Consider the following 18,882-nt stretch of genomic DNA (forward strand, 5'->3'; position numbering starts at 1 on the left):
AGAGGCCACAACAGTGAGAGGCCCGCATACAGCAAAAAAACCCAAAACATGGAGGTTTCTTAAATGCAAATTACTAAGTGTAAGAAACCAATCCGAAAAGGCTACATACTGTATAATTCCAACAATATGATATTCCAGAAAAGGTAAAACTATGGAAACACTGAAAAGATGAATGGTTGCCAGGGGAGAGGGAGGGATGAACAGGTGGAGCATAGAGGATTTTAGGGCAGCAAAACTGCTCTTTATGATACCATAATGGTGGATACGTATATATCACATATTTGTCAAAACCCATAGATTGTACACCACCGAGAGTGAACTCTAATGTAAGCTATGGACTTTGGGTGATAATGATTTGTTAACATAGGTTCATCAGTTGTAGCAGATGTACTACTCTGGTGGGATATGGACAGTGCGGGAGGCTGTGCATGTGCAGGGGCAGGAGGTATACGGGAACTCACTGTACTTTCTGTTTAATTTGCTGTGAATCTAAAACTGCTCAAAAAATAGCCTATTTAAAAACAAACAAAAACAGGAAAAAACAAGTGACACCAGGGATATAAGATTGCTTTGTACCTGGCAAAATGCTACATACACATGAGGGTTGTTATGGCTTGAAGAGGCAGGTGCCTGCACTTTGCGGGCACAGCATGTGGCATTTGCATTGTTATGCTCAGAAAGAGAACATCTTTTGGAGACGGTTTTTCTTTCTCTAAATAAAGTTTGTGTGCTAGAGGCCAAGGTTGACACTTTTTAGAGGTGACAGCCACTTTCCTTTCATTCTTCCCTCTGCCCTAACACACAGCTATGTAAATGTCTCAGGAGGGGTAAACTTAAACTTTGTGAATTAACTCCTTAGAAATTATTAATGGCAGAACTGGCCTGAGGCCACTTCCCCTCTCTGGGCCTCAGTTTCCCTGCTTAAAAAAGAAAGTGGTTTTCGATGTTTTCTAAGACACTTTCCCTCTCTGAGCTTCTGTGATTCTTCTCTCAGTTTCTCCAATGAGCCAGGCTCTCTCTAGCTTGTAGTTCTTTGGACGTGTGGCTCCTTCCACCAGGACCACTGACCCCACTTGCCTGGTTTACTGCTTGCTCTTCTGTCTTTCTGGTTTCAGCATAGACATCACTTCCTTGGGGAATTCCTCTTGACCTCTCTAAACAGAATAAACTGCCCCTTCTCCATGCTCCCATAGCCCCCACTCAACTCCCTCTCCGTACTTAACACACTAAATGGTAATTTTCTGTTTACTTGACCCTTCCCTGCTCTACACTGCACCCTGCCGAGAGCAGAGTGTTGTATTTATTACTCTACCCCCAGTGCTAAGTGGAGGCGCAGTTCCAGATTTCCCAGTTCTGTCTACCTGGAGAGCTTCCAGACCCAGATCCTCTGGGAAGGGTTATGCCTCCAGAAACTCTCAACCACCAGCTAGAAGCTGTGAGTGGGAAAAGCATCCTTCAGTAGGAAAGAACAATTGACGTTATTAAAAGACTACTTAACATTAGAACTTACTTATAGCAGAGCCTTTCTAAAGAAACACAGAGTCCCTCTAAGTGTGACCTTTTAAAGTGTTTGTTTTTAAACTTTATCAGAGGGAGAATTTAAGATCTGAAGTTTCCCGGTCCAAGTATCTCTCAAAGGCTAAGGCAAAGAATCAGAAATGATCATTAGAACAGACCTTTAGCACCTGGCTTGGAATTTTCCATTCCACTGACAGGAAGGCAAACACCTTCTGTCCTGGCACCTTCTTCACATCCGGGTTGGCTGCTGCTACCCTGCACCTTTGTTCAGCTCCACCCCTTGTGGCCCGGCGGTTTCTGCTCTGCCCACCAGCCTCAGAGCCAGCTCTGGCTCTGCCACAATGGGGCTGCCCCTGCCAGGGCTGTGGCTGAAGAGGCTCTGGGTGCTCTTTCAGGTGGGCCTGCACGTGGCCATGGGCAAAGTGCTTCTGACACTGTTTCCCAGGAGGGTCAAGCAGAACATCCTGGCCATGAGTGAGAAGACTGGCATGGCCAAGAATCCCCACTTCTCCTATGAAAACTGGATACCCACTTTCTTCAGTGCCCAGTATTTCTGGTTCATCCTGAAGGTCCGTTGGCAGCGACTGGAGGACATGACGGAGCAAGGGGGTCGAGCCCCAAACTGCCCCGTGGTCCGCCTGTCAGGACAGAGGTGCAACATCTGGGACTTCATGCAAGGTCAGGAGGCTGGTCCAAGCTTGAGAGGTGCTTGGATGGGGGTGCTTGATGGGGGTGGGCAGGTGGGTTGGAAAGCCTGAACGCTACTAATCCAGCTGCTTCTTTTTTGGCTTCCTGTCCTCTTCCCACTTCCTGAAACTAGCACCTCTCCTGGGTTCTGTTCTTCTAAGTGGCATCGTCCCCTTTCCAGGCAATCAAACCGCAAACCATCCACACTGGCTGTCAGCTCCTTCAGCACCTCTCTTACTGCACAGTCACTCTGCCTGGGATGCTCTTCACTGCCACCCCACCCTACCCCCCACCCCACACCTGGTCCACTCTTGCCCAGTGACACTTCCTGAGACAAGCCAACCCCCGGTCCCCTGGCCTACTCCCTCTTCTATGCTTAACATCCTAAACTTTTCTTTATCACACCCATTGTGGTTTGTAATTATGTGTGGGTATTTGATTAATGTCTGCCTCCTTCACTACCCTGCAAGCTCTGTGCAGGTGGAGGTCATGCCTCTAACTCGCTATTGGGTCCCCCTGGCTGCTGCTGGCTCATGGTAGTTGCTCAGTAAATATCTGTTGAAGATTCTCTCTCTCTCTCTCTCTCTCTCTCTCTCTCTCTCTCTCTCTCTTCCAGGCAAACCAGCTCTATTTGGGTTCTTAAAGGCCTCTCTGGTCAGTTTTCCCTTTTTGTCCTTCCTCCTCCCCGTCTTGCCATCTCTTCCCACCGAACTTGTGGATGGCTGCCAGATTCCCCTTCCACAAGCACATTCCTGGATGACTGGTGCCCCAGCTCACCAACCTTCAGCAGCCCCCATCTGCATTTGGGATGAAACCCAGGCTCAGCCTTGTGCTGAAGGTCCTTCCTGATCTGACTCCAGCTTTTCTTCCCAACTTCACCTGCAGGCTTCCCCTCAGGCCCACTGCCTCCAGATGAACTGCTGGTTCTTTACATGCCTTGTGCTTTCCCTTCTCTTTGCCTTTGCTGGTGTGTTGGCCCTTCCCCTCTGTCACCAACATTCCTCATCGTCAGGGTCCTGCTCTCGTGCCTCTCCCTGTGAAGCCAGCTCAGATCCCTTCACTGAGGCCTGCTCTCCCTCCCTTCTGAACTCATGGATCTCTGCCTGCACCTCTCCTGGACATTGATCCTTCCTACCCAGCACCCGGCTACTGAAGCTCAAGTGTCATCCTTCCGCCCAGTGGGGAGGCTTGGGACAGGGCTGTGTCTGATTCATCTCTGAATTCTCAGGGTATAGACACAGCAGAGTAGAGAAGGCCCCTGAGGCAGCTGGCTAATCTAGTGATTTTCAAAGCATGTGTTTTGGAACCCAAATCCCACACATGTGCTTTACTACATAGAGTTCCCTGGTCAAAATAGTTTGGGAAACACTGCATACTATACTCTCCTCCTGGAAGTTCATCGTGCACATGAACATATAAAAGGCTCCAAGACACCCTGAAGCTTAAAAACAAACCAAACTTGAAAAAACTTTAACACAGCACTGACTGATTTTCCTAACATACACATACAACTCCCCACTCTCCACCAGAGGAAAATCTTATCATCATCATATTGGTTCCAAAGAACCACCTCTGGGAAAGGCTGACCTGATCCAATGTTTTCATTTTAAAACGGAAATGGAGGAAACTGAGAGCAAAGGTTACAGGGCCAGTGAGAGACCAAGTCAGACCCAGATTCAGGGCTTCTTCACCCTGTTTTTTCAATACACCTCAACAGACATTTGTGAGCATTCCCTAGGAGCCAGACCCTCAGCTAGATGCCAGAGTGTGTGTATGTCTTGTGTGTGCACATACATGCAGAGGATAAGAGGTGGCTGGGAATTTCTCTGAATTTCCTAGCCAGAGCTAGGAAAGAGCTTGCTGTTTTGCTTGAGGAATGTATGGTTCCACGGAACAGACAGATGTAATAAACAAATCCGTACAGTTCCGTGAGGCGGGCAGACAAAGGTATGAACTTTGCCTGCAGGGCTTGGAAGATTTCCTGGAGGAAGTGGCTTTGGAGTTAGGCCTTGAAGAATGAGTAAGATTTTTATAGCTTGAAAAGAGTGTTGCAATCAGACGGAAGGGGAAGAGTTTTTTGCTGATGACTTTAAACCATTGTGCTGAAATGACCTCTATTTATTCAATAAAAATTCACTAAGTGACCACTGATAATAAGAGCAATGAGAGTAATAGCTAATCTTTACTGTGCATCTACCTCGTGCCAAGCACTGTGATAGAACCAGGCCAATTTGCTGACTTTTGACGGTCTAGTGATCGGTTCCATGAAAGCCAACTTGCCTCACGGCCAATTCACAGCATTGACTTGCTTATTTTAACTGTTTACCTTCCAGTGAGCCAGTGTACGTTTTTTTTTTTCCAGTGTACGTTTTAAAGACTGTTCTATTTGTCTCTGCTCCCTGCTGCTACACCTGAAACTGAAGATGGAGAGAGAAGGAGTCTGAGAGACAAAAGAAAACTCTATTTATAAAATAGAGTTGGCTTTCAGCACATTGGCCCAGAGTCCCCTGAAATAATAGATACTGACAACACAGAAATCAACACAACTGGAAGATCTCATGACTCACAGAGGGAGATGATGGAGTGGGAGAGGGGACCCAGCAGTTCTGGGAGGAGTCAGGTGGGGTAGGAAGGTGGCCAGGGGAAGTTTTCCTGGAGAAGAGGATGGTGAGCTGATGGTCTAGGGACCGAAGCCTTGAGGTGGGTGAGGAAGAGGAGAGTGGTGACCAGAGCCACGCAGAGGGGAGGAGCAGCAGAGGTCTGATATGTGGAGGGGCTTCAGTCAGTTTGGCAGAAGTGGGGTGTGGGAGGTATGAAGGGGTGAAGAATGAGGCTGGAGACATCATCAGGGATCAGAGCTGTGGGGCCTCATGCGTCTTAGCAAAGAGGGTATCCTTTATCCTGTATTGGTGAGTTCTAGAAAGATTTTCAAGCAGGAAGTTAACATGATCAGTTCTGCTTATTAGAAAGACATCCTGTATGTGTTTTGGAAACCCACCAGTTCACTAAAAAGCTCTGTTGTATGCTTTAGGTATAAATATGAACTCATTTGAGAGCCACAAACTGGAAAGTCTGGAAAACTCTTTACAGATAATCTAAAGCAACCTTTACATTTTTCAGATGCAAAGGCCCAGGAAGGTAAAAGACTTGCTCAGAGTCACACAGAGAGTTCCTGTAGAGTGAGAACCAGACTTGAGCCTTAGGACTCTCAGCTAGTGCACATTCTGTTGTTGGATAAAACAGCAGAGGCTCAGAGAAATTCCCAGCCACCTCTTATCCTCTGCATGTATGTGCACACACAAGACATACACACACTCTCAGACACACATGTACCGCAAAACATTAAGTGGCACGTTGGGGTAGAAGGCAAGTCCGGATGATTTCTTTTCTTGGAACCTAGCAGCTAATCTGAAACAGGATTTATTTCAGCCCCCGTTTAAAATCTTCTAGAATCTCTCCAGGTATACTTATGAGGGGTCAACTATAAACTAGCTTTCTCTGCTGAGAGAGCCTGGCGTAGAGAGTTGATTTACTGGTTTGGGGGTCAACCAGTAAGCTAACCAATGGTGGGTTCGAGTCTAGTGCCACCACAGAGCCGTTTTCCCACTTATGCAAACAAACTGGACTTGCCAGTCTTGCCTGATGTTCTTGAACTGGTGTCCTCTGCACTGCAGCCTGTGGACATGGGCAGGCTGCCAGCCCCCGGTACAGCCACCCACTTGCGCCCATCCTTCCTCTCTCTGCTAGCAGGAAAGCAGGGAACTAAGTTTAAACTTTGCCCTCACTACTGGCCATTGCACCCAGACACACTATAAATAATTAAACAAATGGCTCTGCTTCTTCCAGTGTCCTAACCAGTGGATGGTGCATTTTTTTTATCCAATTGAGAACAAAATTCCAGACAGCTCACGTTTTGCACAGGTCCTGACCTTAAATCTCCTCTGTTCTTATCTGAAGGGTGACTCCCTGGGGTCACTGGAGGCCAGTGGCCGGCCACTTGGCCATGACTGGCCTCTGAGCCTCTCCTGCTGTGACCTGGGCAAACCCTGCACATGGGTGAGGATGCGACCAATGGAGGCCCTCTCAATGCCTCCTAGGGCCTCCTATGAGGAAATCTGTGAGACAAGGACGAGGAGAGCTTTGTATCTCCAGAGAAACTGGCCTACTTCCTCCTCAGGTACTGAAAAATGAGGAATATATAAGTAATCATGTTTCTCCTTTTCCTTGGCCACATGGAAACTCGGAGTCAAATACTAGCTCAGTTATAATGAATGCGTGAGACCTGTTCTGTGCCTCTCAGAGTGCCATGGTTTTTTTACATTTTATTTGATATTTTATTATCATATGTATAAATAAATAATTTTATTTATTATATGTATAAGCTGCTTCAAATCCTTTGCAGAATGAGGTGAGGGAATAACTAACCCAATAAACCACAAGTGAGTTAAGATGCCCTCTACTCCCCATCCATCAACAAGTCCTGTCAGTTCTACCTTTTCCCCTTCCCCACTGCACACAGACTAGCCCAGACTCCCATTATTTCTCATGTGGATTCCACCAACCCCCCCTAACTGCCTCCATTCTCACCCTCAGTCCTTTTGCCACTGAGCAACCAGAGTGATCTTCAAGCGTAAGCTGCCCACTTTTCACCTCACAGCCTACTGTAGCAGTCAGAGTTCTGCCTTGCAAGCAACAGAAACTCACTCTGATTTTCTTAGTCATACACATTTACACATGTACAAAGTGTATTTGAAAGATGCTGCAGGCTCCCCAGAATCAACCACAGCTGGAGCACTGGGCCTGGACCATCTTTTAGCATCAACAGTTGGGCCTGGAAGCTGCTGTCACTGTGATTGCCATGGGAATTCGTCACCACTATAGGACTCCACCATCCCTGACGGGGCGCTACCACTGGGCCGTGGAAGAATTCTACCATCTCAGTAACTCCAGAATCAAAGAGCTATGTGAGAGAGTCCAATCAGCCTGGGTCACTGCCTGTGCCCTGGCTGCTGGGAGCGAGAATGGACCTGGCCCCCCTGCCTTCTACAGAGCAAGGCTGGGCGCGCTCCCTCCATTAATAGTGCACAAAATATAAATTCCAAGGAGGAAGGAGGGCTAGAGACTGAGCAGCCAAAATTGCAACAAATATCCAGCATCCTTACTTTATCTCCATGATGTCCCCTTGTACCTGGAAGAAAATCCAGCTGCTATACAAGGCATAGGAGAGCTTGCCTGCTTTGGCCCATACCTACCTCTCCAGTCACGTCTCTCATTGCCCCTGGCCTGGTTCCAGTCACAGTGGCCTTGCAGGTCCTTGAACACACCAAGCTCTGTTCTTCTTTGGGCCTTTGGACATGGAGCCCCTTTGCCTGGAATGCTCTTCTCCTGCCTTTGCCCATATGTAGCTGGCTCTTTCCTGTTTCTCAGGATACATGGCATCTCCTCAGAGGCCTCCCCTGACCCACCTGTCTTCAAGGAGGTCACTCCTTTAGAGTCTCTTTTGTGTCACTTATCACAACTTGAAATTACTTCATTGATGCTTTTGCTTGCTTCCTGCCTGTCTCCCCATTAAACAGAACCCCAACTGCATGCAGGCAGAGACCTGCTGCTCTCGCTCTCTGCTGAACCCCCAGTGTGCGGCAGAGAACCTTGCGCATTATGAGCGCTGAGTAAATGCTTGTAATGGAATGAGAGTGTGCTTGATGTTGGGGACATGAAGAAGAATGAGGGACAGGCCCTACCCTCAGGTGCAATGAGTAGCCTGGGGGATACAGACACAAACCGGCCATGTCACACTGCGGGACCTGCCATGCTCTAATAGGTGCACGGTAAGGGTTCAGCGATGTCAGCTTTGGTCATAAGTAGCCACAGGGTGCTAGCAGCTCCCTAGAGTTACCCCCAGTCTAGACTGGGGGAGTTACAGAAGACTCCCACCAGGGCTGACTTCATGGGCGCGGGACTAATGAATCATACAGGGTGCCATGTTCAGAAGGGCCCTGAGCTTGGGCTGAATGCTCTGCAGTAGCTGTCTTGAAATTCTTAATAGCTTTATCTTTTTTTTTAATGTATTTATTTATTATTTTTTTATTCTTTATTTTTGGCTGTGTTGGGTCTTTGTTGCTGCGTGCTGGCTTTCTCTAGTTGCAGCGAGCGGGGGCTACTCTTTGTTGCGGTGCACAGGCTTCTCATTGCAGTGGCTTCTCTTGTTGCGGCATGCAGGCTCAGTAGTTGTGGCTCACGAGCTTTAGAGCACAGGCTCAATAGTTGTGGCGCACGGGCTTAGTTGCTCCGTGGCATGTGGGATCTTCCCGGACCAGGGCTCAAACCCGTGTCCCCTGCATTGGAAGGCAGATTCTTAACCACTGCGCCACCAGGGAAGTCCAATAGCTTTATCTTTAATTTGCATTTTGTAAGAGAAGACTTTTCCACAATGGAACATGCCCTGGACACTTGGAGCCTTGGCTCACACAGGCTCCTGCTTCCCACAGCCTCCCTGCCCCCAACACGTTCTCTAAGGCCCACTCCTCCGCTCCCAGTGCCCCAGCCTATCCAGCCTCATTCCTGCTCCCACCCAGTGACTGCTACCACCTTCTGGCCCCAGAGGGGGCCTGGACCAAGGTATGGGAAAGGTTAGGGTCAGGTGTGGGCATCCCACCGCATCTCATACTAGGGCGTGGAGGTGGTCATCCCTAGCCTGGGCTGACAGCGCCATGAAGCAACTTGGCAAGTGACTGGGGGTGACTTGGCGGGAGAAGCTTTTTGCCCCCTCTCCCCTCATCAAGGTACCTAGCATGTCCCTGCATGGAGGTTGCAATAGTCTGTGGGTTGGGGTGATGGCAGGTAGGAAAATGATATGTCTGGCTCAGTTTCTGTGCTCCTGGCTGGGGCATGGTGTATTGGTCTGGTGGCTGGAGGGAAAGGAAAGCTGGTAGCCAGCAGCCACAAGCACACATACACACGTGCACAGAGTTTGGGGGCTCCTGGGTGACTGTGAGAGTCTGCATTCGCCCTATGAATATCCCTGTGTCCAGGGGAGCATGACATTAAACAGCAACTGAAAAGCAGCATGCCAGGGCAAGAGAGATACTGCACAATAAAACTTTATATTTTAATGCATTTAACGGCACTTTCTCCCACTTTTTGAACAAGGGACTCTGCATTTTCATTTTGCCCTGGCCCAGCCCATTATGTGGCCAGTCCCCACGCTTCACTCCCCTTTGTGGAGTCTCCTCCATGGCTCCCCACTTCACAGGGAGGAGATGAGAGCTAAGAACATAAGAGCTTACATTTATTGAGCACCTACTATGGGCAGGCACCATTTTAAGCCCTTTTCTGTTTTAACTTATTTAATCCTTAGAACAATCCTATAAGGTAAGCTGATTTACCTGTGGGGTCAGCGCTGCTCAGTCTTTAAAGTGCACTTAAGTCACCTGGTGATCTTATAAAGATGCAGAACAATCCTGTAAGGTAAGTATTATGTCCATTTGTGGGTGAGGAAACTGAGGTGCTTTGAATGGAAAGAGCACCAAATTGAGAATCTAGAAGCCACAATGTTAATTCCATCATTGACCTGCTGTGTGACATGGAGCCAGGCTATAAACCAGGGGAAAAAAATCACCCACCTTGTAGTATACTGATTACATCAATGAGAGAATAGATGTGTGCCTGCCTTCTAAACCGCATGAAAGGGACTCTCCTTGTCCTTATTTTAATTACCACCCAGTGAGCGCAGGTGGTCTGCTGAGACCACCTGATAGAATCCCCTCATTTTGGAGTGGAGTAAACTGGCTCCAGCCTCTGCTAAATCACGCGCTCCAGGCTTCCATCCCGCACTGTGCCCTGGCTCCATCTTAGAGGGGAAATAAAGGTAATAGAATGAAAGCGGGAGTGAAGATGGTGCTTGCAAAAGAAATGCTGTGTGTCGATTATTGGGTGATCGTGATTCTATTTGTTTCAGGCAACAGGCCACTGGTGCTGAATTTTGGAAGTTGCACCTGACCTTCATTTATTTTCAAGTTTGACCAATTCAAGAGACTTATTGAAGATTTTAGTTCCATAGCAGATTTTCTCATCATTTACATTGAAGAAGCACACGCATCAGGTAAAAAAGAAAGATTGCCTGCCTCCACCTCTTCCCTCTCTCTCTCCCCCCTTTGCTCAAGGTTGGGGGTAGGGAGAAGAGGAGGAGAGAGAGAAAGAGCCGCTATTTGTTGAGGACCTACCATCTCCCAGTCCCTGCTAGGTTTACCCACCACTCGCTAACTCCACAGTCTGTGCTCTCAACTAGGCACACAGAGCAGAAAACCTGGAGCGACAGGTCTAGCTGGGAGAGCATCTAACATTCTGAATGGATAAATAGGGAAACCAAGGGAGAGGAGCTAATATGAGCACAGTCACAAGGAATTTAGACCTGAAATGTCACAAGTGAAATGGCGGCTCTATAGCAACCTGTGAAATCCATTCCAAGCCTCTCCAAGCTCAAAGGGCCTTTGTGGTTCATCTCAGACAGTGGTTCCCAAGCGTCAGCGAGCACCAGAAGCGCCTGGAGGGCTTGTTAAAGCAGACTTCCGGACCCCACCCCAGAGTCTGAGTTAGATCTGGGGTGGGGCCTGGGAATTTCCATTTCTAACCAGCTCCGGGTGACACTGAAGCTGCGGACTGGGGACCACACTTTGAGGACCACTGCTCTGGGCCAGCTTCTACCTGGGGCTGGGATCCTTTCTTCAGCCCCTCATAGGTGATGACTCATCTTCATTACCTCATGGGAAATCTTGTTCCTTTGCTGCACAGCTCTGTTTGTGAGAAAGTCCTTCCTTACGATGGGCAGACATGTCCCTTCCTGAAACTTCTACAGCTTGGTCTAAGCCCCTTGAACTTTATAAGATGGTCAGACACATCCCTGTCTCCCTGATTTTCATGGGGACTGAACACATGAGTTTGGCCCAAGTCTCAAACCCAGAGATTGGAGAAGGCAAGAAGGCTCATGTGGCTGAGGGGGTCGAGTCATTTACTCACCCATCTCCCCACAAGATGAGAGGCTGTTTTGATCATCTGCCACCCAGCACCTGGCACAGTACATGTCACAGAGTCAGTGCTCAGTAATAGTTGGGTGAATAAGTGAGCATTTAGGCCAGTATTAGCCTTGCTGGCTTATCCACGTGTTGTAAGTGTAGAGATTGCTATTGATTAGTTTTCAGCAAAGCTGGTCCAGCAGCCCTTTCCCCAGCGTGGTCCTTAGATCCCTCATGTCTGATCCAACTGGGTTGCTTGTTGAAAATGCATATTTCAGGGCCCCACCCTAGGCCCACTGCATATTAATTCCTATGCACCCAGAGGTTGGAGAACTGCTTTCACCCTAACACTGTGTTCATTTAGCAGCCCATTTCTATCCTCATGTAAGGCTTTGGGGCAACTTAAAATATTAGCATAGGGTAACAGGTACATGGAGATTCATTAAACTGTTCTCTCTACTTTTATGTATATTTGAACGTTTCCAAAATAAAATTCAAAACAAACAGCATAGGTATCAGGAGAGCAAAGGCAAGCACAATGTGCCTCTTTGTTAAATACGCTTTGGGAGAGCAGCTGCCGTCAAGTAAAGAAAGAGAACCTGGGCACCTACAGGTGTCTGTGGTCTCCACCGTTGAGAAGAGGCAATGCCTTGATGTTCTCATAGCTGATGGCCAAAGCGCTGCTGAAGCTGATTTACCTGTGGGGTCAGCGCTGCTCAGTCTTTAAAGTGCACTTAAGTCACCTGGTGATCTTATAAAGATGCAGATTCTGGCCCGGTGGGGCTGCGGAGGGGCCTGAGACTTGGCATTTTTACACAGCTCCCCAGGTGGTGCTGAGGCTGCTAGCGCAGGGACCACACTTGGAGTAATAAGGTGGTAGAGGATCCCGCTTTGATCTCTAAAAGTACACATTGCAACAAAAGGGGTTGGATCCTCCCAGAAATTGTTTCTGGTCCTGATACCTGTCTCCTCCCCCATTCTCCTGGAATCAGACTAGCAGGTTTAACCCTTTCCTGGACCCAGGGCTGTCCACCTCAAGCCACTGAGAAATTTCTCCTGAAAGCTGGGTTTCCTAGGGGAAAGGTACTAAGCAGAGAGGACTCAGAAGCATGGAGCAGGTGGGGCCAGTTCTGCTGATGGACTTCAGCAACTTATATTACCCTGGGAGGCAACTATTAGTATAAATGCAAGCCACGTGGCTTCTGAAAGAACCTTCTACCCAAGTAGAAGGGCAAGGCCAGTAGCAGTTTATGGTTATGTTTTCAACCTGTGGGCCCATTAGCTAATGAGTACCCTCTCTTTAAGTAGGCAGATGGGCACCTCGCAAATGAGGCCAATTGAAAATCCCCTTCCATTTAAAGTGAAGCAGCTTAAATGGGTTTGGTTTGGGGGTGGGGGTGGGGCATCTCCAGAGCAAAGTAGTAGAATACCTGCAGTATAGAATGAAAACTGCAAAAAAAAAAAAAAAAAAAAACCAGCTTCTTTCCCACCCGTCTGCTATTTGGGGGCAGTGAGGCAAAACAAACCAATATCTTTCAAGCATCTACTATGAACCAGGCAGAGTACTGGGAATTCTGCAATGTTCTCTCATGTAAGCCTCACAGCCACCTGCAACGTAGGTTCTGTTAATCCCATTTAACAGATGGGAAAACTGAGAATTTAAAGAGCTCGCCCAATATCACACAGCTGGGTGTGTCAGGGAAGGCTTCCTGGAGGAGATGGTGTTACAGCAGTGGTTCTCAACTGAGGGTTATATTTGTCCCGCAGGGGATATTTGATAATGTATGAGACATTTTTGGTTGTCACGAATTGAAGGCAGGGGGACGCTACTGACATCTAGTGAGTAGAGGCCAGAGATGATGCTCAGTGCCTTACAACACCCAGGACAGCCCCCGTATCAAAGAATTATCTAGCCCAAGTTGTCAATAGTGCCAAAGTGGAGAAGTCCTCCATCTGCAACCCTCAGTTAAAAGTGTGTGTGGCGGGGGTGTATTTGGCCGGCAGGAAGTAGGTGCCATGCCTGTGGGGCTGCTGTCCGGCCTTTCTCTTACAGATGGCTGGGCTTTTAAGAACAACGTGGACATCAAGAATCACCAGCATCTCCAGGACCGCCTGCGGGCAGCCCGCCTGCTGCTGGACAGGAGCCCCCAGTGCCCCGTGGTGGTGGACACAATGAAGAACCAGAGCAGTCAGCTCTACGCAGCGCTGCCTGAGAGGCTGTACGTGCTCCAGGACGGCAGGATCCTGTACAAGGTGGTGACCGGGGGCAGGGCGCCAGGGAGGGCGAGGACAAAGACAGGACTTTGTATCAACGCTCAGAGAAGGAAACTGCCTTGCCCAAGGCCACACTGCACAGGCTCTGATTTCAATTCCAAATCCTCTGGGATGGGATAGGAGTGGCAGGGTTTGAAGCTGCTAATCCCTGAGACAGGTCTGAACGTGGAAGGGGGTGTAGAGGCCAGAAGAGAACCAACTCTGCAGTTAGGAGCTGGAAATGCTGAAGCAGGAATTCGAGACAGGCATTACGTCCAGGCTTCTTTTCTGGTGATTGTGTCACCACCCTTCAGTGCTTCCAGCCTGGCGAGGGTGAGGGGAGTAAGCATAGCCTCCAACCCTGTGGGCACTGGTAGCCTCCCCTGAGAGGATGGAAATTAAGTTTTATAGCTGCTGAAGGGATTCAAGCCTTGGCAAGCACATGCAGCCCAGTCACGTGGATGCTCCTCTGCCCTTTGTAATGGAAGTGCCCCCGATTCTCCATTCACACCCTTCGCGATCATGCCGCAGTGCAACTGTTTTCACTCACCATGTTCACGTGGTCGGACAGGCCCTACTCACACGGGTGAAACAAGCAACAACCTGCAGATGAATCCTCAGGGTGCTAAGGGTCACAGCATGAGGATTCAGGTCCTTCTTCCTTTCCTCTCTCCTGTGACATGGTAGTAAAGTGGCACGATTGAGGCAAGCTAGGTACCGAGTCCCTACCCTGGAAAGCGCTGTAAACACAAACACAAATTTAAAATGGCCCACATCTTACTTCAAGGTGCTCACAGTTGAGGTGATAAGGAAGACACAAATAGAACGTTAACTTGGCCCGAGTGCTGTGAGACTCCAGAACAGGGATCAGCAAAGCTTTTCTGTAAAGGGTCAGATAGTAAATATTTTCAACTTTGTGGGCCAAATAATCCCTGTCGACATGGTTCAGTTCTGCTGTTATAGCACAAAACCAGCACAGACAATATGTAAATGAAAGGGTGTGAGACATCAGGACAGATTTAGCTCTCAGACTATAAATTTTCTGAATGTCGGGGAAAGGTAGGCCTTTCAGAGGAGGTGACAACTGAAGCCAGCCACGTGAACATGGTGAGTGAAAACCATTGCAAATATAGGGGAGAGGGTGGGGAGAGGCACTGAGACACATTAGGGAAGGGTGTGAATGGAGAATCAGGGACACTTCTGTTACAAAGGGTTCATTCTGGACCAAGGAGTTTGGCCTACATCTTAGGGCAAAAGAGAGCCACTGAAGAGTTTTGAGCAGGGGAGAGGCACAATCAGATCGGTACTTTAGAAAGATCATGGCCTATTGGGTGAAGAATGGACTGGAGAGAGCAGGGGCTGAGGACTGGGGGTGGGGGGAGGTGTGGCAGCTGCCCAAACAGAAGATGAAGAGGGCTGAACTGGGGCTGTGGGACTGGAGAGGCAGAGGTAGTTTGATGCAGAGTGGGCAGAACTTGATGAGAGGTGGAGAAGTAGATAAGGCTGGTCTGAAGGTCTGACTGTGGAAGAGGAGCTTATTTGTATAGACCCCTTTTCTCCTTTTAAAACTATTCACTTTACCTGCTCTGGTTTTCCTCCTGCTTCTCTGTCCAGTCTTCCCATTAAGTGTTGGTGCCACTCCACACGGGTGATCTCAACCACCTCATGGGTGCCTGCCTTGACTATACCATCCTGATGACTCCCACATGTATATCACCAGCCCAGATTTCTCAGTTAAGCTCCAGACCTACATATTCCTGCAAGGTGGAAATCTGGAAATGCTGACTCATTTTTCTTGCAGGGTAAACCTGGCCCTTGGAACTACTGTCCAGAAGAAGTTCGTGCTGTTCTGGAAAAGCTCCACAGTTAATCTGGACAGATCCCCCAGTTCTAGGTGCTCAACAAGAGGTCTTCTCAAGGCTTGGCTTGCCCCCCATCCCAGCTGACATTTACCTCTTGACCTGTGTCCCCAGCAGAATCACTAGCCCAGATTTTTCTTATCCAAGCAAACAACTGTTACAATGAGAAAATGAAGCTGCAAGTGAGCTGAGTGTTAAAGAAGGTACAACTCCACACTGCCCCCACCGTGGAGACCTTGTTCATTGCACAACGTCTCAGCGTGAGAGCAGGCGCACTCCCTGGGCTTCCTTCTGAACATCCAGCCACTCCACTATGGCATTCCTTAAATGAAGTAACTTCATTTTACCAAATTTGCCATTTATGGAATTGATAATTTAATAACTAGATTGGTTTTTAGAACTAAGCATGGGGATAACTCCAGGTGTTTAGAGAGAGATGAGGAATTTAAAGAGAAAGGAGTAGGAATGGGAGCAGAGAGTACAAATGGGAACGCTTCCCTTGCCAAAAGATTTAAACCAGAAAGTGGTGGGGGTGATGAGAGGTGAGTTTCCCTGGTAATATGTCTTCAATTCTACTGTAGAAGAGGCGGGTACTCACTTTACCATCTTTGAATATATTTCATAGAAGTCTGGCTCTCCATACCCGGGAATCTTCTACTATCTTCACTTACCAAGAGCCACTTGTGGGGAGGACTGGCTTCCTAAAAACATTATAACCTTGACCAAACTAGACCACAGGCAATACAGAGCTGTCATTCAGTTATGCAGAAGCTCATATCTGAAATTCTGCTTCTCTGATTTCTTCACAAGTCTCCTAATGGTCATTTGTGTTAGATTACATCAGACTAATGAATAACCATTGGTATTGATCTGTTTTAACTCTGCCTCTTTTCATATTTGTTTATGATGGCCACAGCCTAAAGTACACACAGCTGTGACTTGATTTGAAAGAAAATGTTTTAAGATGCAGCAAGCTAATACAGAATCATTAAAAAATATCAGGCTAGTTCAGATGGCTTCAGTGCGATATTTACACTGTCTTTTCTAATGTGTGTCAGCTTGTTCTAGCTTTTATTATAGACCAATGTAATCTGATTAGAAAAAATAACATATGTTGGAAGGCCCTCCTTTGGAGGGAAGAACACTCAGTCTCTATGTGTTACCTGTCTAACATGGTTTTGTCTTGTGAGCTCCTTGCCGGAGAACATCCATGTGGGAGTCATATTAGGTTCACATGACATAACAGAATGGACTTGGGAAGCATTTTTTCTAACATGAAAACACATTCTCCTTGGCTCTGCCTTAGTTGCCACATGTTATTATTAATGTCGTTATTTTACTTTTTAAAAAATAGTTGTTAATCATCTATCAGGCACAGGCACTTTCAGATACGTAGTCTTATTTAATATCTCTGTATATTGCAAAGAGGAGATTATTAGCCCCGTTTTAGAGATGAGGAAACCAAGGCTCAGAGTTAAGTAACTTGTGGAAGGTCTCAGAACCAGTAAGTAACAAGCTGAGATTCAAACCCCATCTCTAACTTCAAACCAGAGTCCTAGCTGTGCTCCCTGCTGGCTGTGTGACTTTGGTTAAGCTGCTTTTGTATCTTGAACTATTACAAAACAGGGTATCAATAGGGCCTACCCCACAGAGGACTCATAAATAAAGCACTCAGAACTGTGCCTGACTTGGAGAAAATGCCATCGAAGTGTTGGCTCTTATGGTTACCATCATTATTGTTCCACAACTGCCTCCTTGGGCCCCCTTCAATTCACGTCTATAAGTGCATAGAAATATCCCGGTTTTAAACAAATAGTAGCTGGAACTGAGGAGTTTTCAGAAAGCTAAAATAGATCCCAAACATTCCAATTCAATTCTCTTCAATGTAATGCTTCAGACATTAATTGAGCACTGATTCTTTTCTGGGTGCTGAGTGATGATGCAAAGATGACAAAGTCCAGCTTTGGTCCTCCAGTAGCTTAACCTCCTAGGGCAGGGGGGATGGGGGTGGACATGCACTGCAATAACCATAATTCAAGCTGGACTATGATGGGTTAGAGTGAAGACTAAAGCTCAGAGAGCACAGAGGAGAGAGCAGCCCTTCTGAGCTAGGTGCGTCTAGGAAAGCTTTGTGGGGGTGGGAGCCTCTGGGCTTGGCCTTCTAGAATCCCTAGGACTTCTATAATCTGGGATGGGAGCCTGAAGAGTATGGGAAGGGAGAAGAGCATTCAAGTGGGCTAAACAGCATGGGCAAAGGTGGGAAAACAACCTGCCCAGGAGACTGCAAGAGGTTTGAATTCAGTTCTAATTCATGATCAAGAAAGGGCTTTTCTATTTGAAGGTGACCTCTCTGGGTCTGGATAACAAGAATGATCTTGTTATCCAGAGGAAGTAAAAGAAGCTTGTTAAAATGTCTTGTCCCACTCTGAGTACAGTTTGCATTCAGAACTTCAACTGATTTGAAGAATCTTCTTCAAAATACCATGCCGGTCTGCTTTCAGTGGGAGGGTTTACGTTTTTAGTTCACTTGTTCTCTAAGGGTGATGACCTTTGTGGTACCTGGCTTTATGTGGGACTCTGAGCCTATACCCCATTCTAGCTGATGCAAGACATTGCCTTATGTGCCTGGCAGGAGGCCCAGGAAACTCAGGCTCTGACTCTCAGAAATTGGCAGATGCCCTCGGAGTGGCCCAGTGACTTTAATGCTTGTTCAACTCCCCAGAGTCAGGCTCTCAACTGGTTCCTGGCCACAGAAAACTTTATTTCTGCTAAGTTCAGCCATTAACTTCAAAAGGTGTATTAAAATATTTTATCCAGCATTGTTAGATGTTCGATTCCAGGATATCCAATTGGCCATATAGATTACATCATTGAAAGTCTCAAGTATGCAGTTTTTTGAAGAAGGGCTCGTGGATCCTGTATTCCCTGAAGTCTTACATGCTTCTAATGACCAGCTGTTGTCCTTAAGCCTGAAGGATATCTGGCTGGGTTTCAGATTCTTATGTTTCAGTCTCGACCTCAGAGATCTGTGGACATTGTTCCACTGTTGTCTAGCTGTCATGAGAGGAAAAGTCTGAGGCCAGCCTCATTTATTTCCCCTGGCACTTACTTGCTTTTATTCTGCCTGGAAACTTGTCAGATTCTTTCTTCATATTTGAAGTTCAGTAACTTCACCAAGACGTAGTCTAGTGTTGGTTGTTCTATGTCACAATTTACTGCTGTGGTCTGAATGTTTGTGTCCCCTCAGAATTCATATGCTAAATCTTAAAGCCCAGTGTGATAGTGTCAGGAGGTGGGGCCTTTGGGAGGTGATTAGGTCATGAGGGTGGAGTCTTCATGAATGGGATTAGAGCTGGCTTGCCCTCTTCCACCATCTGAGGATACAAGAAGTCTGTAACCCTGTAAAAGGGCCCGCACCTGAGCTTGCTGACACCCTGATCTCAGATTTCCAGCCGTCAGAACTATAGGAAATGTTTCTGTCATCTATAGGCCACCCAGTCTATGTTATTTTTGTTATAGTAGACCTAAAGGACTAAGGTAAATACAATATCCTC

At 47.4% G+C, this 18,882-nt stretch overlaps 1 protein-coding gene across 2 annotated transcripts; it reads left to right on the forward strand.

Moving 5' to 3' along the window:
• The first annotated feature begins 1,253 nt into the window (after window positions 1-1,253).
• On the forward strand, window positions 1,254-18,501 carry DIO1 (iodothyronine deiodinase 1). Of its 2 annotated transcripts, XM_067726214.1 has the most exons (4): window positions 1,357-2,196; window positions 10,163-10,306; window positions 13,270-13,469; window positions 15,271-18,501. In XM_067726214.1, exons 1-4 carry the CDS (start codon window positions 1,860-1,862, stop codon window positions 15,337-15,339), a joined length of 750 nt encoding a protein of 249 aa, XP_067582315.1. In that variant the 5' UTR covers window positions 1,357-1,859; the 3' UTR covers window positions 15,340-18,501. The 2 variants fall into 2 exon arrangements, 1 of the variants encoding a protein (XP_067582315.1); XR_010940840.1 differs by lacking the exons at window positions 13,270-13,469; window positions 15,271-18,501 and adding an exon at window positions 6,163-6,382 and having other exon boundaries at window positions 1,254-2,196; window positions 10,163-10,272.
• Window positions 18,502-18,882: the final 381 nt, after the last annotated feature.

Source organism: Pseudorca crassidens, chromosome 2 (assembly GCF_039906515.1).
Source record: "Pseudorca crassidens isolate mPseCra1 chromosome 2, mPseCra1.hap1, whole genome shotgun sequence".
NCBI lineage: Eukaryota > Metazoa > Chordata > Mammalia > Artiodactyla > Delphinidae > Pseudorca > Pseudorca crassidens.